At 42.3% G+C, this 23,324-nt stretch overlaps 1 protein-coding gene across 4 annotated transcripts in view; it reads left to right on the top strand.

Moving 5' to 3' along the window:
• The window catches only part of SOX6 (SRY-box transcription factor 6), a 789,572-nt gene that overhangs the window by 585,104 nt on the left and 181,144 nt on the right, over nt 1–23,324 (top strand). For all 4 annotated transcript variants that reach the window (XM_078681028.1, XM_078681029.1, XM_078681026.1 and 1 more), the window contains one exon: nt 21,144–21,197. In XM_078681028.1, coding sequence (XP_078537154.1) covers nt 21,144–21,197 — 54 coding nt within the window. The remainder of the gene's footprint in view (nt 1–21,143; nt 21,198–23,324) is intronic.

Raw genomic sequence — 23,324 nt, 5'->3', positions numbered from 1 at the left:
AAAATATTCGCAAAGAACAATGGGGGTTGAACTAATCCAGACATTTCCTAGATATTAGCCAGTTATTTCTGATTAAAGGAGGCTGTTCACGGGTATTTCATGAAATATATTTGACTTTTCTCACCTCGGTATGGATGTAAATTCATAGCACCTCTGTCAATATATTAATTATGCTTCTCAGATGGGGCTCAGCTCTGCAGAACAGAATATCCTTGTGTAATCCTGATGACAGAATATTTATGGCCAGGTGCATTAATACCAATCCAGCAAAACACACCGTGATCTCATCCCTGGTCACCAGTCTGTTCGGGTTTCAGCTAGGTGTAGGGCGGGGGTGAGAGTTGAAGGAAACCGGTTATTTACATTTCCATACATTGAGATACAGTGAGTAGAGTTCCTTTTATAATTAGGTGCAGTAGAGGGAGACAAAGAGTTTTTCCCCAAACACATGCAGTAACAGCGAAATGCTGGCAACTTCGATTCTGCGGTTAAACTCCAGTAGCAAACAAGTAATATTGTTATTAGAGTTGCCTATAAAATACACATTTACATTGAAATACACAGAATCATCCACCTCAGAATCCTTGCACATGCATAAGAAGTGATCATGCAAATTTTAGAGTAAAGGGAAATGTTTCATTTTGAAAGAATCCAATCAAAGGTTAATGTCAATTTAAATGTGTCATTGTAAATCAAATGTCATTTAGGAAATATGTTATTAGTTCCCCACAAACTTTATTATCTTAATTTTGAAAGTATGCTAAATACATCGTATTGATGAGCCCCAGATATGACAAAAGATATCTGTGATTATTGAACAACTTTGAGAGATGCCTGACTTTTAGTGCTTAAGTCAAAATTACCAGTCGTGGCTCATATTGCGCGGGTGTTCGCACGGGGGGAGGGAATTAAAAAAATAAAAAATAAAACTTACCTTACCAGGTCCCCTGCTGCCTCCGCTCCTAGCCGGGTCCCACATTTTCCTGCTGCTTTCCTTGAATAGAAAGCAGGCACCCTCCCTACCTTCCCCATAGCCAATCACAATGCCGCAATGGCATTTTGCTACCCCATATTTACTGAGACACATAAAGCCGTACGGAGTGGCATTTTGTGTTCTTGTAAATACGGCCCCTTTTCATGCAGCACTTTGCATGAAAGGGTTATTCCATGAGTGTTGCTCTGGGTTTTTCCACTCAACACCCATGGAACCTGACACATTCCCAGATTTACGAGAAACCGTAAACTTGGGCATGCGTCAGAATGCTATGCCTCCCTAGGGGAGCCATAGGGAGGCACGACGAGGAGAAATGTTTTCATTTCTCCTCGCTCCCTCCTCGTTGTATGCGTGTTTCCACAAATAGAAAGAGGAAAACCCTCTCATGATTGTTTTTGTCCAGAAAGGTGTCCCAGGGTGCAAGTGTGCCTGCATCAGCGCATGACAGCGAATTGTGCACCAGCGCAGGGAGGAGCAAAGGGATCCGTCATATCGTTGTAGATATTACTCATCCCTGGGCTTTGAAAGTGCGGCACAGCAAACCGGCTTGCGGCACCGCGCTGAGTCACTTTCTCGGAAATAAGGCCCTGCGTCTTTCCTGCGGCAAGCTGGAGTGAGCGTTCTCCCAGATGAAGCTGAGTATATAGAGGAATTGATTGAAAGTTTAATACCTACAGCATAAGATTGCTGTGCCCCTTCTGGGGAGGAATTTGCACCTGCCTCTAGAATACGCATGGCTGGCTTAGCAGTGTTGTGCTCCAAAGGCATGTTAGTGCTCAGTGAAAATCTTCTTCACCCAGTTCCTGCATTTTATTTTACAAGGCTCTATTGTTTTGTGAGTCCCTCCCCTACTCCATTTACCAGTCACTACAATTCTTTCCTCTACCAGTTACGTGTTTGGTTCCAGGCTCCTATGTCCTGGTAGATCCCTATCTGTTTACTATACCGATTTCCTGCCTTTTTTTAGGCTCCAATGCCCACTTAAGTCCTCATAAACCAGCGAGCACGAGTCTTTTTGTACCCATTGCAAGTCTTCCTTTTATGCATTTTCAACATGTGTCCAGGCTCTGAGTCGTATTAGTTCCTCATGTATCAGTCACTGCAAGTCTCTCTTTTGTCCATTTCCCACCTTTTTCTAAGGTCCCTATATCCTCTAACCAATCATTGAACAGGATGGATATTTAGTGAGTGAAACATTTACACATGCTTGTTTTTATGTAGGTTATTCACACACTAGCATTCACTCGGGGCTTTTTTTTGCTACCAAAACAGGGCCAAGCACTCTGTTGATCTGCTTCTGTAGGAAAGCAATGGTAAAGAGAATCCTTCAAAGAAATATCTAACTATTTTATTTCTACTGTCCTTTTTCTGGACACCTTTAATAATGTAGATGCCTGGTTTATCCTTCATACAACATTGAAACAGTGATAGTTGCTTTTAGGTCAATCAAGAGCTTACCCAACAAGCCACTACCTCTAAAAGGCTGGTATGATTGGCTAGAGTCATGACGCGTGGCTGCTTCTTACTCAGACCTTCCTGTCGTTGATTGGTTACTGCCTGGGGTGTGACATAGTCTGCCAAGCCTTACCATACTTTCAAAAGTCACAAACCTTCCAGGAACTAGTTTCCTTTTCCAGCAGGTCAGTCCATCTCAGCTGAGCTCAAATCTCCAGGTTAGCCCAACACAAAGCTTCTTTAAGACCTCCGGAAAATTCATATTGGTTCTTCAATGTCAGTTCTTGTTTTGAAACCAATAAACTAAAGCAGGAACCTATGAACTATAGCAATTTGTAAATAAATGCCAATGTAGTGAATAGGGAGATGACCAGGTGAAGACTGAGAGAATGTGGCACATTACACTAGATGTAGAGAACAATGTTAATACCACAGCCCCTGCAGATCTCCTAAACATGCAGGACTGCACACCGCTGGGAGGTACTGAAACCATGCCCGCTCCTTCTTCTTACTCACTTCTGGGCTACCGTTGTTGCACTTTTATAGAGGCTTCAGACTCTGTTCTCCAAAGGACTAGTCTTCCCTCTTAGTTAACATTCTTAAAATTTAGGACCATTGACCAATCATAAAACAAGGGTATGATGCAGTGCTTGATTTGAGCCGGTGGTTTGTGGTACTTGGTACCGACACTTAATTATCAATACCGGCACTTATGACAGCTGCCACATGGTGGAGCTGTTTGTTAATTAATTCAAAGTACATGAAAAAAACTCATACTAGGCGCCCATGCCATTCTTATAGCTTTAGGGGCCCCGAACAGTCTGAAATGTCACACTTGTTGATGTGTGATGGTTAGTAGTTGTGTACTTACTATCATTGGCAGCGCTGGCAGTGGCAGTGGGTGGGGGAAGCAGTGGTGGCCTCCTGATGAGGGGTCTGGTTCTTATTTCCGATTTACTTTTAATTACGTAAAATATCACAAACGCTATATTTTAGAGCAAAATGCATTCTCGCACCTATTTTGGAGCCAATGATGCATTTTGCGTTAAACAAAACCACAAAAGACACAAGTGCCACAAACAGCAGCCACTAGCCTTCTGGTTACTTACATTTGTCCCTTGGTCCATTGCTAAACTTTTGCCACAAATGCAGCATACTTATGCAACGTGGTGTAATGAAATAATTTCGAGAATTTCATGGAACTAGGGTAACATGAAATTCACAAAATAATGTGAGCTTGCGTCAGAGTAACGAAAATTTCGCCAACGCCTACTTTAGACTTTGTCAATCATGCCTCGGCTCAGCTCAGTAGAGTTTTCATCTCTCGCCAAAAACTATTGATTGAGTGTACTATGAACTGGAAGAGGGACTGCTTTACAACTATAGCTCGCTCTCTCCACATCTCCTGGTGTCCTATCAGGTATCTCACTCTAATGTGCTGACAATGCATATATTTGCACATTGAACCCATTGCTATTTGACTTTGCCAAAGCTTCTTGATTGGACGGGAATACATTCTAGTGTACCGTCCATTCACTATTACGCAAGTACTAACATTTGTCCTGAAGACAATTAATCCCTATTTTATACCTTCGCTAAATTTAGGCAATATAGCCAAAATGGCCTAAAATTGCACACATCATATGATTACATTTCTGTAAATTTCCTTTTCTAAATTGGTCCTGATGTTCTAAGAGCTCCAAGCACACACTTGCGTGGCAATACAATGAGCATTACATTATCTTTGGCAATTTTGCACTGGATCTCATTAGTTTGGTTCCAGTGACTGGCAATTTTGTGATGCTATTTGCACAGGCATACAGTACTTAAAAAAACAACATATTGCATCAGTTAGTTAGTGTAATGCCTAGAAAATGACTGGTGCAAAAAACGTGCCCATTCTGTGTTAAATTACTTGGCATCAGTGTAAAATTTCCCAGCTGCCATTCACAACTGCCCCGCGCCTTGGCCATTGGCATGGTTTGGACCGTCTGGCCTATCTTCTTTAGTTCCCTTCTCTCTGTGAGCCAATGACGCCGTTCTGGCCTCCATTACTGTCTTCATTGCCAGTCAGCAGTTTAACATTCTCGCTTGTCTCATTTACATGTAACACCCCGCACCACTTGCAGGCTCCACCTCTCTCCTTTCTCTGTTACCTCTAATGTGTATACAAGCATCCTTTGTGCCAAAGTTCTCACCCTTAATGATCAGCAGCTCATATAATTGAATTAATGCGCCACAGAGATGTAACTTGCCGCGTGATTTCTGTCGGTAGTAGCAAGGGAACCCTGGCCTCTAATGCAAGAAGAGGAATTGGGCGCCCTGTCCCTGGTAGGGCAGTAAAAGACAGCCATAACTGGTGTGCAGTACCTCTCCCAACCCCCCTGCCCCAGGCCCCGGTGCCACTGCACCTTTTGAGAGCTGCACCAACAACTTATTCCATCGTATTCTTGTGCATCTTTCTGGATGCAAACAGGCCAGGCTACCCCACGACAGAAAATAGTTCTGCGCGGAATTCAACAAAGGCCTCCATTCTATTGCCTGGACTTTGCCTGACTTCCGGGAAATTCGAATGATAAAATCATAGTTTGGAGTGTAAACACAGCTGTGAGTGTTTAAAGATGCACTGCCAAACGATTCAAGTGGAAAATACTTTTGAGTAATCTAAAGACCACCTCCTTTTTATTTGAACTCTTTGACTGGCGAATTCAGGAGAATTGAGGCCATCTTGCTTTGGGAATTAACAATCTCAGATGGAAGTCTGCTCTAACGTTGGCACACTGATAGAGGCATCAGCATGAGACATCTCAGCACTACAGTTTATTAACAAAAACACTCCCTTTAAAGTGATCCAGCTCAACCAGAAAATTTTGACGCAATAATCACAAATCCTAAGTACACATATTTCCATTTACATAGTACTCAATAATTATAACATGATGAGACTTTATGCAACTCAGTGCCCTCTAAGCACATCTTTTATAGTGCACCTTTGAGAGTAGTCAGTTTTGTCTGGCAAATTTCCGTTTAGAGAGGCACTACTTTTAGATGATGGCATTAGTTTGGATTTTTGGCTTAGAATCACTGAAACTAACATCACCCCCAAGGAAGTTATTGGCTTGCTGCAGGTGAGAGAGGAGTTGGAGAGTGGAGCAGTACAATGTCATTAGCTAAGCATGAGGCTCAGCTATTCACAACCAGTGAGGACCAGTTTTCCTAACACATAAACGACTTGCTGTTTGGTAGCTTGGCTAAGGTAAAGGCTTAACTTCAATGCAGCTGATGAATGTGCACGACAATAGTTTGAAATTGAATCTCTAGTTAGCAGATGTATGCACCCTGTCCAAGCAGGGACCACAATCCTAGTCAGGGTAAGTCGGACACGCATCTAAATTAACCTGTGCTTACCCTATGGTAACGTGGCACAGAGCAGGCAGGATTAAATTAAGAGGCACTATATAAATTGTTTGTGCAGTACTTAAAAATGTGAAACCCCCACACAAAAATAATCAACACCAGGTTAGACAAAACAACAAAAATCCAATAAGTACAACTGGAAATTTAAAGAATATCTTGAAAAATAGTGCTTAGAAACATAAAGTGCCAACCGGGGCTATCTGGTCACGCTTAACCGGGTCAAATCTGAAAGTTTAGGCTGACCGCAATGAAGTATGGGACGGATACAGGTGCCATGCAGGGCTCACTGAAAACAGTACCTTCGTGGACGATGCATTGACGTCGAGAACAAGATGCAAGGAGCAGTTGGAGACAATGTGTTGGTGCCGATTCATAGGACTGTAGGTGATGTGACAGTTCTGAGTAGTGCGGTTGGGAGATGCATCGTCAAACCCCTGGCTAGGAAGGAAATGAATCATCATCCAGCAGCGCAGCTGGCAATAAGAAGTCTTTGGAGCCTCAGCAGCGGCGATGCGTTAGCATCAAGGTGAGATAGATGTGTGAGTTCTGACCGGTGCAAGGACATAAATACAGGGATATTAGCAGAGATAGCCACACAAGCCACTTCCAAGGGCCTAGGACTGGATTGGCCCCACTTGGCGGGGCAGAACTCACAGTTGGCTTAGTCCAGAGGATGTAGTAAGGTTGAATGAATTATTTGATGTCCCTGAGACTTCACAACAGGAGGCAGGCCAGCAAGCCCTTGGAGTCACTTGATTCTGGAGATGTTGAGATGCAGGTCCAGTCCTTCTCTAGCTGGCAAGTAGGGTAGCAGGACAGGTTTAGCAGAGCAGGAGTCCAGCAGACTTCAGCAGAGTGACAGTCCTTTCAGCAGCACAGCAGTCTTTTTCTTGGCAGAGTGTCATCAGGTCCAAAAGTGTATTGAGGTGGTGGTGTCAGGTGTTCAGTATTTATACCCAGGTATGCCTCTGAAGTGGGGGAGAATTCAAAGAGAGGCCTTTGAAGTGCCCAAGGTCCCTGCCATGGCTCCAGACTCATTAGTGGGAGGGAGGGGTATGCAGATCTTTGAGGGGGGACAGGCACAGCCCTATTCAGGTTTCAAGTTGTCAAGACTGTCTTCTAATCACTGAAACCTGGCTAACGGAAGACAGCAATCCAGACATAGCCAATACCCTACCCCAGGGTTACTCCTTTTTTAGACAAAATAGACTGAAAGGAAGAGGGGGTGGTGTCGCAATTATACTGAAAAAGACCTTCACCTGTCACACGTTCAATTTAGACCCCTTAACTAACACAGAAGGCTTGGGTTTCTCTATCAAACTCAGCCAATCCTCCTCTTTCTCAGGTGGTTTGATCTACCGGCCCCCTGGAAACGCCTCTAAATTCCTAGACTCCCTGAGCGACTCTCTGGGACACTTTTTACTCCGTTACCCACATTTTACTCTTCTTGGGGACTTCAATTTACACCTTGAGTCCTCATCTGACCCACAAACTAATAGCTTCTTACAGACCCTTGAAATCTTCAATCTTCAACAAAGTGTCACTTTACCGACTCATCTACTAGGACATACCCTCGACGGTATTTGCTCCAACTTCCCTTCACTCATCACCTCACCCCCTCTCCCCCAGATATGGACAGATCACAGTCTGATCCCATTCCATATTACCAATGCACACCCTCAAACCATCAATAGAACTCATCCTCATAGAGTCAATTCCGTCAACTGGAAAACAGTCCAAGAAAACCTTACCCTTAACCCCATTCTGCGATCCCAGTCCCCCGTTTTATCCGGTAACATCGAACTAGACGCAAACCTCTTCCAGAATTGGATCTCGCAGGAAATCAAAAACCGGAACCCAACAAATCGCCCCTGTAGAACTCTAAAAAACAACAAAATCCAACGCCCCTTGGTTTACCCCTGCCCTCGCCACCGCTCACCTACTTTGCAGGAAAGCTGAGCGTAAATGGCGCAGAACATACGAAAATGACGACCGCCTCTCCTTTATCCAACAAAGGAAAAACTATCTTTCCAACATTAAATCGGCTAAGAAGATCTTTTACGTCAATGCCATCAATAAAGCTAGTCAGAAACAAAAAACCCTGTTCTCAATAGTTAAATCATTTACCCAGCCCAAAGCACTTCAAGCCGAAATCCCCCCATCACAAGACTTTTGCGACAAAATATCAGACTACTTCGACGAAAAAATCGCCTCCATCCAAAAGAAATTCCCCCCTCCACATATTTCTCTAGGGCCTTCCTTTCAGGACCAACCAGTGTCCTCAGCTGGTGGACTCAAAAACTTCACCCCTATCACTCCAGCTCAAACTAGAGAAGCTATCCTTTTATGTAAGTCAGGTTCCCCCTCTGACCCCTGCCCTCCCAAGATCCTCCACCATCTTATTGACGTGGTGAACCCTATCATCAATGACATAGTCAATTCGTCACTTAGTTCCGGATTGGTCCCCCAACTATGGAAAATGGGCGTAGTAAAACCTCTCATGAAGAAGGCTAATAAATCCCCGGTAGACCTGACCAATCTCCGCCCTATCACTCTTCTCCCGGCTTTGGGAAAAATAACCGAACAGTTGGTCTACAAAGAACTCAAAATCTACCTGGAAGCTCACAATATACTTCACCCGCAACAATCAGGTTTTCGTCCCAAACACTCAACCGAAACTGCCCTGATTGAATTATCAGACACAATAAAAATGCTGCAAGATCAGAGGAAGAAGGCCATTCTTATCCTTCTCGACCTCACAGCAGCGTTCAATACCATATCCCACGCAATCTTGATCAATAGATTGAAGGACATAGGGATCTCAGATACTGCCCTTTCATGGATTAAGTCATTCCTCACCGACAGGTTCCAAACTGTCGCTCTCGGCCCCTTTCAATCCAAAGAGAAAAAGGTCCCCTCTGGAGTGCCCCAAGGCTCCATCCTGAGTCCCCTTCTCTTTAATATTTACCTCATCCCTCTCCTATCCCTGATTGAATCATTCGGCATACCGGTAACCTCGTATGCCGATGATACGCAGCTGATTGTTCCCCTAGAGGACAACTCAACCAAAGCTGAGCTCAATCTTAAAAACTGTCCAACAGCGGTCTTCCATTGGATGGACACCAACCATCTTAGATGTAACTCTAGCAAAACAGAGATCCTCCCCATCGGAAAGAACACCTCCTTCTGCCCAGCCCTCTGGTGGCCGGATAACTCTGTTGCCCCTCCCCAGACCGTAACAACAGCTAGAAACCTTGGCGTACTATTCGATTCAGACCTATCATTGGACCAGCACGCCAGGAACGTTGCCGGCAGATGCTTCGGTATAATAAAATCTCTAAGAAAGTTTTTCGACTTCCTTCCACTTGACGCCAGGAAAACAGTAACAGTAGCCCTCATAATCTCACGCCTAGATTATTGTAACGGCCTCCTAGCAGGGACAAATAAGTCTACTCTGACCAAACTTCAAAGCGTTCTTCACACTGCTGCCCGTCTGGTTCTAAAACTACCCCGTAAATCATCTGCCTCCGCAGCCCTTAGATCCCTGCATTGGCTCCCGCTTCATAAAAGAATACTTTTCAAAATACTCATCATCGCCTTTCGGGCGTTCACTGCTATCGGTCCCAAATATTTAACCAGACGCTTCCCCCACTACATCCCCACTCGCTCCCTCCGTTCTGCTCAAGACAACCTCATGTCCCCCGCCAGGTACAACTTGAAGACGAAAGGTGGAAAAACTTTAAGCTTCTTGGCCATTAAAGCCTTGAATAATATGCCCAAATACCTGAGACAACAGACCCACGAGAAACCCTTCAGAAAGCTCCTTAAAACTTGGATTTTTAACCTCCCCGATGCCTGGACCAAAAGTGCCATCTTGCCTCCGTCAGACTTCAATACTGGAATTTTAGGTTTCTGAGCGCCATGATGCTCCCTCCGGAGCGAACGCTGCGCTTTAGAAATACCCCCTCAAATATCAAAAAATATCAAGTTTCAGCTTCTCCCTCCCATCCTGTCCAGAATGGCCCCATCAGGATGTGAATGGCCCATCGGGTACACTTAAGCTCCCTTTGTGTCTGGCTGTCTGGAGGGAATGCACAAAGCCCAGCTGTCACCCACCCCAGACATGTATTCGGAGACAGGCTGAGGCACAGAATGGTCAAAGTAAGAAAATGTCAAGTGGCATTTTCAGGCTTACAATTTAAACTCCAACTTTGACATAAATTGTGATTTTAAATTTGTGACTACAGAGATACCAAGTTGGAATATCCATCTTTTCCCAATTGGAAAAGACACTTATGAAATGTAATAAGATAATCCCAGTGTTGACCTATGAGAGAGCTAGGCCTTGTAGTAGTGAAAAACGAATTTAGGAGTTTTTCACTGCCTGGGCATGCAAAACTTAAACGTACAAGTCCAACTTTTTAAATGCACAGCTCCCTCCGCTTGGGGCTGTCCAGGGCCTACCTTAGGGGTGACTTATATGTTTTAAAAAGGGAGGTTTGGGCCTGGCAAGGCCTGGCAAGAGGCTTAATTTGCTAGGTCAAAACGGCAGGTTAAAACTGCACCCACAGGCTCTGCCGTGGCAGGCCTGAGACATGTTTCACTAGGGACTTATAACTAAATTCAATATGCTGATTGAGGATATGTCAGTGTTGCCATGCTTTAGGGAAAGAGCGAATGCACTTAAGCACTGGTGCAAATAATGAAAGCATGGCCAGGCCAGAATCCAACTTACAAATGTGATGCTGTAGTTTCTGAAATTTCAAGTCCTGAATCTCAACTGGGAACTATGGCCAAAAGGCTAAGCAGCAAGGTCAGATGCTCTGGTGCCTGTTTCAGCCCAGAATTACTGACACAAAGCCATGTTTTTAAATCATTGCGGAGTGTTAATTTTGCTTTTGTGGCTAAACATTTCCAACCGAATGTAAGGAATTATAGATGTCGCAGATGTGCTCACTTATGTACATTTTAATTATGAGAACTAAGATTCCGAACCTTCCCAAAAAAGTCAAGGCAACCATAAATGTTAGTTCCTCATTCAGAAATTCATTGGGATCAATTGAATTTGTCAACTATATATTTATTTACTTTAAAGTGTTTTTTATGTAGCACAAACCATTTCCACAACAGGGGGTGGCAGATTATATAATCAAAGATATAGAACAGTCCCATCTAACAGGGATAACAATTCTCCCTGTAGAGTTGTGTGGACAAACCATGCCAGGCCAATAGAATAAACAATACTATACACACGTATCATGGGGAGTGTGATGAGATGTCATATAAAATTGTCATAGGGCAGCTGCCTCGGCTGATCCTCCACAACTCTCCTTTCTTGAGTTCTCTGTCTATCCTCACCAATGGTTACTTTCCTCACTCATATTATTAAGATTGTAGGCATTGTGCCTGAGAAATATTGCTCTCTTGCTTTAAGAACCTGGCATGGTGTTGGGTGGTGTAAAACAAAAGCTTTGCATGCCAAGTAGGGATTGCAAACAGAAAATGATGGGCAAACAACAGCAGCCGCTTGTTGCAGGGTAAACAGCCTAGACAAGTGATGGAAGAGACCTGCTTGCGTAACAAGCATTTATAGCCACATTTGATTCCTTCGGCATTCTTCTCACACCCCAGGTATCAAAGGCCAGCACACACAGGTAATACACCTAACCTGCCTCAACATGTCTCCTCATTGCTTTGTACAAATTTAAAAAAAAGAATAGCTCCTCACGCAAGCATTCCAAATCCTGAAAACAAATGAAATAAACTGCTTCAGCTTGTTGCTTGACAGTGTTCCAAGTCTAAGTCTCCGAGTCACCTCAGTGCACTCTTATTCTAGACACATCAGAGCCCTGTCTTGTGAGACACTGGCAGAGCAATTTGGCTCTGAGTCGTCACATTTTAGAAGTGTTGTCTTCCATTTACATTAAGTGTACATGAAATGTGGTCCACTATCAGTAAATTCAGATTTGTGCATACTCCTGTACGTATAACCTGAAACTTCTAACTTCACTCGTATTCTTTTAATCATAGCTGTATGTCTTCATTGTTCTTGTCTGCATTTGTATTCTATTTAGGAAAGAGTTGAAGACTCAAATCTTTAAAGATCACTACATCGTAATTCATTAACTGTCCGCAACTCAGCTTCCTCTCCTATTGCTCACCGACTTTAAGGTTGGCTTTGACCATGTAGAGATTTCCGCTGCCTTTGGCTAGGTACATGCTATAGAAATATCATATGCATATATACATTTCATGGTAGTAAATACACTCTTTTTAAAGAACTGCTTCCTTAGAATTGGAATCTGTGGAAAGCTTTATAGTACATTACAATGGCGTAAAACAACTGGCGTCTCTATATGAACTGCTGAAAATACAAATTGCGCAAAGTATGATCATATATGTATCACATTTGTACAATGGTACAAACTAGACCTAAAAATGAAACTTTTGTTAGATAGTTTCATTTTTGTTCCCAATATTTCTCCTAAACATACTAAAAGATCCTTTAATTAACTACTAAAACTGATTCATGAAAGCCTTTTACAGGTGTAATTCTATGAAATTTAAATTATGCACTGTTACAGTATACTTTTACATGACAGCACTTCAATGCATAATAACATGAAAGTCTTTAGACCCTCTTTTTAGATGGCCAGAGGAGCTTGGGTGCATAGAAGCTTTCCCTGGCAGACCTACAGCCTGAACAATGAGGAGCAATCCTTCCTCACAAAATCATTTTGGATTGGAGCATAGACATTAAAAACAGTGATGGATATTTTGTTAATAGATAGAGTAGTAGCAATCCATATTCCATAAGAACCTGTTTCCTGGGAAAAGATAGAAACATCAAGATATTTATAACAATAAATAACAACACCATACTTTTTATTTTGTGTGAGAGAGACAAGAACTTTACCAACTCAGGAGTCAATGTCAGTGATTCTGTATCTGTAAGATGAGTTTACTGGAGAAGTTCTAAATCAGGTTTCTATTTTACACGGTGAGAAATAATACTTTGTCTCTTAATGAGATGAGTTGAACCTGCTACATTCCAAATTATGACTCTGAATTCGAACAATCATACAATATAAAATAATAGACTGACCAGCAGTAAGTTCAAACTAACAGGTAAGTATAATAAGAAAGAAAAACAAAGGATCATGGAAAGAAGGATATCAGAAGTCAAGGGAAGCTACAGTAATGGATAGAAAGGTAAGGACGATAAAGAGAGAGAAAGTAGAGAAGTAGAGACAGTAAACAGTGCATGCCACAAAAGTGGTGACTGAAAAATATACCTGTGGGCATTAGCATATCAGGGTAGGGGTGGTTACGGCACATCACAAGGTACCACACAGTACAGTAGGTCAAAAATAATAATAATGAGTTGAAGACATTAGGGAAAACAAGACATACCTGAAATGATAAGGAGAAAATGGTTAGAAGAAGGGAGAGATCAAGTCAGATGAAACAAAAATACAACACTTCAAGTAAAGGGACCAGCAATTTCCATGGAAGCCGATAAGTTTGCTAGTAGAAATTTCCTCAGTTCTACGGGGCAGTCAAAAGTGTATGATTCTTTCCTGGTAAGTGACTTTCAGAGTACAGGGGTGGAGTAAACCTGCATCTAAAGATCGCAATGCCGTGTAAAGAGAAAGATATTCCTTCCGCCTATCTGCTGTCAAATTGGCAACATCCTGTGTGAAGAAATGTTTGGAGCCAGACAAAAACTGTTGATTTTTAGATTTGGCTGCTTGGAAGACCATGAGGAGATCTGTATACTCAAGGAATAAGATTATAATTTCTCTGGGCTTAAGTGTAAAAGTAGATGCAGAAGACCATCAACCAAGCATATGGTCCCTCTGAATGTTGAGAACCGTGGATGTGGGAAGATCCAAAAGTTGTGGCAAGCCGTTAGTAAAGAAGGAAAGAGGGTCCTTGCCATTACCCTCTTCTGGGAGACCATAAATATGAAGATTATTTCACCAATTTCTGTACTCCAAGTACTCAGCATGCCTTTGAATGGATTGAATTTCTTTCTGCATGGACTATATCTTCCATCCTGAAGATCACTAATGCTTTTTTCAGCTTTAGTAATATGTGAGTCCATAGTGGACCAATTTGCGTACAGAGCTTTATTCTGATTTTCGTTTCTTCTACAAAAGGACAAAGAGCCTTTATTCCTTCCAGCAAAATCTCCATAAAGATAAATGAAATGTTTTCATCAGGAGAGGGTGGGACAAGTTAATGTCTTTTTCAAGAGCCAGCTTGTTGTGGTTTTATCGTAGGAGAAAGCTTAGGTGTGGACAGAGGCATGATGACATTGGAAGACTGCAAAAAAATAACAAGGACCACCCATTCTGCCCACAGAACTGGGGTGAATATAATCAATAAACAACAATAGTCACGTGGAACTTATTTAGGTCAGGGTTTCTTTTCCAACTTATTCCATTGTTTCATCAATCTAGAAATCAATCAGACATCAATTTCCATATTTCCATTATAATAGGAAACTTCACAAAAAGAAGCTGGATATAACATTTGGTTTAATTAGAAATTAATAGTTCATCACAAAATTAGCATAAACAGTGGGTGAAAAAGTGAATCAATAGCACAGATGACACAGTGCTCACATGATCATACATCACCACATCTAAAACAAAAACATCACAATGGCACACAACACATATCCCAATATTATTGCCATGATCCTAAGTCTCTTATGCAACCTGTATGTCAAGACTATCCCCTCAACACATACATCATCCTTAACCACATGGGAGAGCATTGTCAACGTTTCAACCCCTGAATAATTTACGGGTCCCCTCACAACACAGTCATCCATCACACTCACCTATAAACCAAATGAAAAGGGGGATTAAATCCTAGCCCAGTCTAAACTCAACTACATCTCTGTGGTCAAACTGGTCTGCCAACATTCATATGTGCACCACTCCAGTGAAGTTCAAAAGAAACACCTTGGGAGAAATCCCATAAAGAACATGCAAACAGTGCATATAAAGACCACATGCATGTATGTCTCTGTGATGGCAAACAGCACCCGTTAAGAGTGTCTCAAGTGGGTTCAATAGTCACCATAAGCATGTGTTGGAAGAAATGCATGTCGACCAACCCGGGTTCCAAAGAATGTCTGTGGTCACCACATATGTGCTAGAAGACATCCACGTGTCCCTACACAACCCACAGATTGAAAAGTGTCCATGTAAATAAACACTCAATTATTAGCCAGTTGAACACAGATGGAAATCACCCCTACTGATCGATAGTGGATACCCCCGAGAATCAAGCAGCTAAAAAAATACACACAGCACGCTGCAGTACTAAATTGCTAATGTGCAACATAGTGAGCATCCAGTCCCACCACCAATAATAGTACTCCACAGTTTACATGTCTTGCTGATAGGTCAAAAAGCCATTCAATTTGTACACTTCACCATAAACGCACTATAGGCAAAAAACAAAGGATCGTTAGTAAGCTATAACTAAAGTGGGCTCATATCGCCAACATTATGCAGGTAAAAAAATGCTTACATCAATCTTATGGTGCCGCCTGTAGTTCCGTTGGTCCAACCAGAAGGGAACAGCAACAAATACTAAGTTGACAGTATCGGGGGAAACCATCCTCGTCACTTCAATTGCTCCATATGTCTTCCGAACGTCTTGAAGATGTAGAGGACACGCACCCATTAACGATCACGGCTATCCTCCAAACGCGAGACAGCAACAAGCCAGTCACCATCTTGGTAGTAGTGCAATATCTCGTGGAGGCTCAATGCAAAGAGACCTTGCTTCAAACATCAGTATCAGAATCCAAAGCACATCAATAAAATTAGGAAAGATCATTTTGTCTCATTACCGATCATAAACTCACTGCGTACACTGAGAACGCTCTCTACCATACGTGGGCTTCCTTACCCATCAGTCCTGTGTGGTTGGAAGGGGTAGACATGATCATATATTCCCCTCAGTAAAGTCAGAGAGTAACAGGGCCCTGACCGCCCACCTCAAGGACTAATAAACAGCAATCTCTATGTGACACATCAACACATTACATTATCTACAGATATAGGGATGCAGAGTGCCATAAAACCAGTGAATGGGTCAAAATAGAAACTACCATAGTGTACCAATGCGGATGTATTTCGGACATGACAGCCTATTAGGAAATCACCCAGCAAGTACATCCCAAACCCAAAATGAATACTGTGTAATGAAGGATATACAATCATCTACCACCAATAGGGTTACAGGGTTCCATAAAAACACTTAATGAGTTCACATATTAAGTCATCTCAAACCTAAAGTGAAAATTTCCAGGATATTTGCTCATAAACAATCCTTATGGTATCAGGGAGTCTCCAATACAGTTAATGGGTCAACATATTAAGTCATGGTATATATACATGGTAATGTGGGTTGACAGCAATGGCTTATTCAAAAATAAAAATATTCATCTGTACTGACATTTTCGAAAATGTGTAATAGACAGTCTTCTCAAGTTGTTCACATCATTCAATTCATTACTGGTACTTGCCAGTAAATCCATTCAAATAATGTCACCTCCTCTTTCGGGTACCTTGATCGCTTCCACCACTTGACAATAGATGTCATCTGCAGAATGGCCTTGTTCTCTGAACCAGCGGGTCCCATTCCACTCCACACCTTATCCTGCTCCTGTGCAATAAATTGTTTAATCATTTGTGATGTTTGACCCACATAGATTAACATGCATATGCATTGGATTATATAGATGACATTGCCTATATTACAGTTGGAAAAAGCTTTTAAAACAAAGACCATGAGATTAGTTCTCCATTCCACAGCACATGAATAAGCTGTTAAAATGCCATTTTGAAGGGGAATAGATGTTGAGGCAGTACCTTTGTTCTCTGAGGCACTATGAAATGACGTACCCCGTTTGACAAAATGGCGGCCGCATCTGTGAGGAAGAGAGATGGCAGTGTATCTTCTACTGCTGCAACCATGTGGGATGATGAGAAACGTTGCAAAAGCGACAGTGCTCACCTCCACAACATTGTAAGAAAATCCCCCGCTTCAGGTAAGAGGGAAAGCAGGTCAAGCGGAGCGTGTGATGACAAGGCCTCCAACACAGAGTTCCGTCAGCTTTCTGGCATCCCCCTCGGTGCAAGCCACACCCCTCCTTTCTCCATTTAGGCCCTCATTCTTTTATCCACATTCTCTCATTTCTCATTTCTCCTTTTTTCGTTTTCTCTTTTCTCCTTTCAAAGTCTCTTAATGTTCCTTTTGTTCTCTCCACTCTCTATTCAGACTCTTTTTAATTTCTCATGCATGCTTTCTGAATCGCTCATAACTCTGTGTTCCTGACTTGATCTGCAAGAACTGATAAATTAAAGATCAGAGGGATTACTCATTCTCATCAGTACCCATAATAGGCTATCACTTATCAGTAAACAAGAACATTCTTCTGTGCAGACATTTTGTTTAAATTATGCAACATAAGTTTTTTGCACACAAGGAATGCCCAGCAATAGTTTGAGTTAAAATAAGACGTAAGAGTTAGAAACAACACAAGACAGGTTTAGGAAAAAACAACATTACATATGAGAGGCGTTCTCTACATGTTGCAAACATAGCAACAAATCTTCAGAAGTAGAAAAAAAGAGAATCGTTTATACTGTCAGCAGAAACGAGAAACCTGTCCCGTAGCCAGCAGGTGAGCTTCAGAACACTGCAGGGTGTGGTACCTATAGTAATAAATTAACTGTGGAGCCAACAGCTACACTTAATAGAGATCAGTTATTCTCATCTGTATCAGCATGGCAGCTGAAAAAGAGAGCCCCAGGGGACCATTTCTTTTGAGTTTTCTGATATAAAATTAATCACGTGCATCTATTTATGCATGTGTGTACATTACACATTTACTTGATATTGTTTAACAAACTAGATTCTTTTCAGACCCTCATGAACCGGACTAACACAATTTCTATGGAATATAGACAGGAGCAGTCAATCAATGGGAGACTAAAATAAAACATTGTTCAGTGATTATTACATTTTTATTGTGAGAATATACGAAAAATGAGGGCCTGTATCTCGTCTATGTGTCTCTGTGCCACCTATACCACTTAGTCAAGAGTGGAAGCTGAGTATAAAACTATGGGTAGGCACAACTTGCCAAATTCCATGTAGCATAATCACATGGAATTACCTAAAAATTCGGTGAGAATTCTCTTCAATTCTGCGTGAAAGGTAATTTTGTGTTTAGCTCTATTTCTTAGTGCAAAAATGCCCCTTCAGGTCTAAAATCGCTGCAAGGGTGCATTTTGTACTAAGAAATAGCTCTAAATGGAACAGAACACAAATAGAGAGCGTGGGCAGCCTCTCCTCATAAATATGGTCTTGAAATTGGATTTCTCCCCAATTTACTAACGGCATGTGGCGGTATTTTCTTAGCACAAAATGCCCCCTCGCATCCCAATCGATGTGAGGATGCATTTTGCACCAAGAAACAGTGCTAAATCCAGTAGACCACAAATAGCAAGCTCACGTGGTATGGTTTTTCCCCCAAAACTATTCTTAATGTTGTGAGGAGGAGTAATCACGTAATTATTGGTAATTCCGTATCAAAAAACAACGTGAAATTAGCAAATTTACCCCAAATTACTCTACCTTAATCAAAATTCGGCCCAGGCCTACTTAAAGCTCAGGGCCATGTTTTGTCATCTGCCACAATATAGCATTTTGAACGATAAATCTTATTAAAATGGATGGGAATATATGTTATTTGAGTACATACGATTAAACATCTACCACACACATGCATCTATATGTACATTTGCATAGGAATTGATGCGTTTATATACTCGAGCGATAATTTTCAAATAAATATTTTCAAACAAAAATGTTTAGCGCTAACACAATATTAAAGTTGAACTTGTAAAGTTTGTGTCTGGGGGAGTATTCAAGGAGGATCTCAGGCTCTATAGCTCCAGGATGAATAATTCATGATATTTAAAAGAAAGGATGCCTTCAGAATGGTCTATGAGGCTGTCCATGCTGGTAGCCCAGCGATGCAGTCCATGCTGCTAGCCTGAATGGCTGTTTCCCTTTGCTTTTTAAAGCTTCATTAATTCAGCCTCTCTTTCCACATTATCATTCTCCTTAATGCAGCAGAATTCTGTACCACGAGAAACATTGTTTAACTTAAATTAGAATCCTCTTTATTCAGATAATTTAGTTGGAGTGTTCTGGGCAATAAAAGGAATTATTTAACCATAAAGCAGCCAGTCAGTAACTGCCAGGAAATAATTTGGTCTAGTTATCTGCTGGAAAAAAAATATGCAAGCCAAAATCAACCTCATGGAAGGGGGAAAAATACGATCAGATATTTTGAACATTACTCTGTAGGACACCGGCACAATACGGCGCTAGCAGAGGCATTGTAGCGGAGCTCCAAGCGCAATCAGGAGGCAATTGTTAGTGGACTGTGTACGAACACACACTGTGCTCAACAGTCTGATGAGGTATTATGGACATAATGGAGAAGAGCCATGTGGATTGGAAACTCACAATAAGCAACTTAGCACTTACGAGCAGTTGACTGCTCGCACCTCATGTGGTAAACTATGTGAGACAGAAATTTACTGGATACAAATTCATACATTAAGAAGAAGGACACAATAAATGCTCCCACTTTTCCATTATGTGAACACGTTTTTTTTAAGGTGCTGGCAAAGTGCCAAGTTTCAGGCTCTGGAGAGGAGTGAGTGTGTACGTTTGGCACATCCATAAGCCCAAAAGTAGGTGGCACCAGAAACTGAGGTTCTGTATTTACCAGGAGATGCCTCTTTGGGGCTGCCAGTGCGAGTGTGCCCTTGCCCAGCTAGGCCAATGTACACTCCTGTGGAAGATGAGGAGGGACAGTAAAAACTTAATGAGGCCTGGGATACCCTGCTGTGGGTGACACTGCCAGCAAATGGACTAACTGCTAGACTTCTAAGAAACTGTGGCAAGATCAGTAGTACAAAATGGAAACCATAATGTATGTTGCTTTGGGCACTGAAGAGGCTTCAAATTAGTTGTGCCTTCATACATTGTGGCATACTTCTGAGCAATAAATAAGAGAATTACTTTGAAAGGATTTAATGGGAAAACCCGTCACATTCAGATTCAAAACTATCACTAACATGCAAAAATTACAAGTCAACACTTTGCATTTCCTGAATCCTTCTCTTGCTGTTTAGTTTAGATTGAGTCTGAAACAACTTTTATGTGTATAACTGGAACACCAAGTATATAACTTAAAATAAATATAAAAATGCAGACACATAGACCCTCCTTACAAGTACCGCAGGATATGGTGGGAGGATACTGGGGGATCAGAAACTCCGATGATAGCCAGTGTCCCCACACCAAATTCCAGCAATTATGAGTTGTTTTCCCGCTGAATGGGGGATAACTGCCCAAACCAAGTAATGTTGGTTCTGTTTCCAGGCAGCTTTCCCCAATACCAAGGGATACATTGGCAACATTTTCCATCTGCTCTGAGCAAGCTGAAAGTGTCAGTGGGAGGCCGGTGGCGGTGGGGGGTGAAGGAAGGAGGGGGGTTGGAAGTGAGGTGTGAGGGCAGTGGTGTGGGGTAGGTTTGTGGGTTTGTGCCTGTCAGTGGGGTGCATTGTCTACTCCTCCAATACTTCTTCAGGGGTCGGTGGAGGCTGGGCTGTGATACTGCCAAAAGCCTCTGCCCCTGCAGCGCTATGGACACAACCTGTGCCTCTGCGCATGGAATAACTAGGCCGCATTTGGCAACGCTGATAATTTCAGGCCCGTAGAGAAGTAGAGTTGTGAGATACAGCGTTTCACCTGGATTTTTAGCACTGGATGAACTACCACAACTTGTAAAGAGGGCCTGCGAGTGTACTGTTTGGGTTCAAGCTTGAAAAGAGTACTTAAACATTTATTCTTCTCACCTGCTTGTAATCAAGCCACACAGAATCCAATGTGCTTTTGATTATGACTTTTGTGGACTAACCAAATGTGGTTCTCAGATCTCATGACCCAGTTACCAAAATCACAGTTCCGTTTCTGTTAGTGCCACTGCCAATCCCACTGAACAACTCTGACAGCAATCCGTATGATATATTCTTGTCAGCCATTCTTGAGTTTTATGGGCTACAATGCCTTCTAAGCTAAAAGTACACTTTGAAACATCTAAACTATGTCTCTTTTTTCTGTTTTTTCATGATTTTCTCACCATCTGACCCCCATCTTGGATCAGAACAATATGAAGCAAGCAGTGCTGGTTGCAGGGCCAGTGTACCCAAAATGTATGGTAAGACATCTGCCTTATGCCACCACCTACAGAGGGCAGCAGAGAGCAGTGTATTGCATCTGTAAGCAGCAAATAGGGCATTTTGCTTCAGAGGGTGGAGTGTTAAATTTGGCTGGGGCACCTGTGCCACCTATAATCCTACTGCCGTTCCTGACTGATGCATGGATCATGCCATGCAAACACTCCAAACACATAGAAACACTCACAACGATCCTAAAAGACTCACAGGTCGACTTTCTAGGCTTGCCTTTAATGCTGGAAATGCATCACGAACAACAAGTCTGTATTTTATGACTTTTAGATATGTTCAGCCTCGTACTAAATGCGTTTTTTTCTAAATATTCCATAGCATCAGCGGTCCCATTTATTTTTATGTGGATGCTATTAAAATATAAAAGCTCCGTTTATTATGTTTCACTTGTGAAAGCTTCTTCATGCGAACACAGCCAGTATGTCATCTGCAACATGATCTGCTCTTCGTAAAAACAACATAAACGTTTTGCTGCTGCTGCTAATCATTTTCATGTCTAAAATTTGAATACATTGCATAATGTACCCAAACCCTGCTTAGTGTTACACGCTAAGGCAGGCAAACCGGCTAATTATGTTAATGCAGCTTGTTATTGTCATCGCTCTAAAAAAAGGATATAAATCAGAAAGAAGAGAAAGCTTTTGATCCTTAGACAAAGTCTGGATTCCTTAGTCCCCCCTTGAAGCCCCCTCCTTCGTGCATTGTACATGATCCTCGTCACAGCTCTCCTTCGTGGGGAATGTGAGAAAGTTCATGCAAAACAGCTTGATTATTAGAAATGTCAAAATGGGGCTGAGGTGCAGCCTATTAAAGTGTAGCCTGCAGAAAGCACATCACGCTGACTTAAATAGGAAGCCAAAGTGATACAGCATTAAATCACTGTTATTGTGTAATGTATCCGTCAAGGGATTGGTTTTTATCTTCCACGTCCTACTGTTGAGCTTTTTCGGTGCCAGCCTTCTTCTCCTCTTTGATATGATTAAGCGTGTTAATGTTCTTGTAAGCCAGGGATGAGCTTGGTTCCTAAGATGTCTCACTTGCAACATCATACTCCTCCTCTCTAGTCTACCCATCAGCCACGCGCTCTTCACTCGTTTGTGCAGTCCACGGTCCGCCACTGACGGGGCACGGCATTGCAAGTGTGGCCTGCCACCAATGGGATGGGGAAGGGCATTACTGGTAGAAGCGTGCTATAAAAAATGACGGTAGCAGAACATACATTGTGGGTGTGCCCTCCACAGTGGAGTAACATAGGCCCCCGCAGCACCGCACTGCAGAGGCTCCGATCTGCAGGTGTCCCCCTCAGTACTATACCCTGGCCTGACAGCTACTTACTGATGCTAGAAGGGGGCCCCTCCAAGTTTTGTTACGTCACTGGCCCTCCCAGCATCCAAGCACCAGTAGTGGTGGCCATCAGCGCTGTCTTTAGAGCGCTACGTGGCAAAGAATGGCATTTTCTTGGTCTTTGTAAGCAGCCATGGTCACCACCAGTAGAAACAAAGAGACGAGACTTAACAAGTCTAATTAAATGATCAAGGGCTAATTGACCGGTTAATCTGTACATGATTTACTTAATATCCTAATCAACAGTGCTCAAAGGAGGCTCTTGTGATGGTAGTGTGTAACACCTTCCTAAAAATGTTGACTTCGCCTGAGCTTTTCTACACAAAAGTATAGAAGGACGAACTTCATGGAATTCCAGATTAAAAATCAATTTACAGGTCTACGAGGTCCTCAATCGCCTGTCAAAAGTTAGTATGTCAAAAGTAGGGACCCGTCAGCTGAGCCCAGCAATGCTTCCAAAGAAGCGACTCAACACAGGCAGTAGAAAAGTGAGCTTCCCTGTATTGCTCTGCCTTGTTGCCGCCACCAGTAATAATTACGTTTTAATAGCTCTTCGAAATGCACTTTTTCAATTTCTCGGTAATGTAAATGAGATGTAGTAATATTACCCATTTTAGGTAGACTCACTTTATCAAACACCGGCGGATGGAGAGCTATTTAGACTACCGTGGATGCAACCTCATGGCCAGCAAATCACTGCCATCAGTAGCAAGTATTACCACTTTAAGCCATATTGTCAGCTGGCGAGGACA

The sequence above is a fragment of the Lissotriton helveticus genome, chromosome 3_1 (assembly GCF_964261635.1).
Source record: "Lissotriton helveticus chromosome 3_1, aLisHel1.1, whole genome shotgun sequence".
Classification (NCBI taxonomy): domain Eukaryota; kingdom Metazoa; phylum Chordata; class Amphibia; order Caudata; family Salamandridae; genus Lissotriton; species Lissotriton helveticus.
This window is presented reverse-complemented; position numbering and strand designations above follow the sequence as displayed.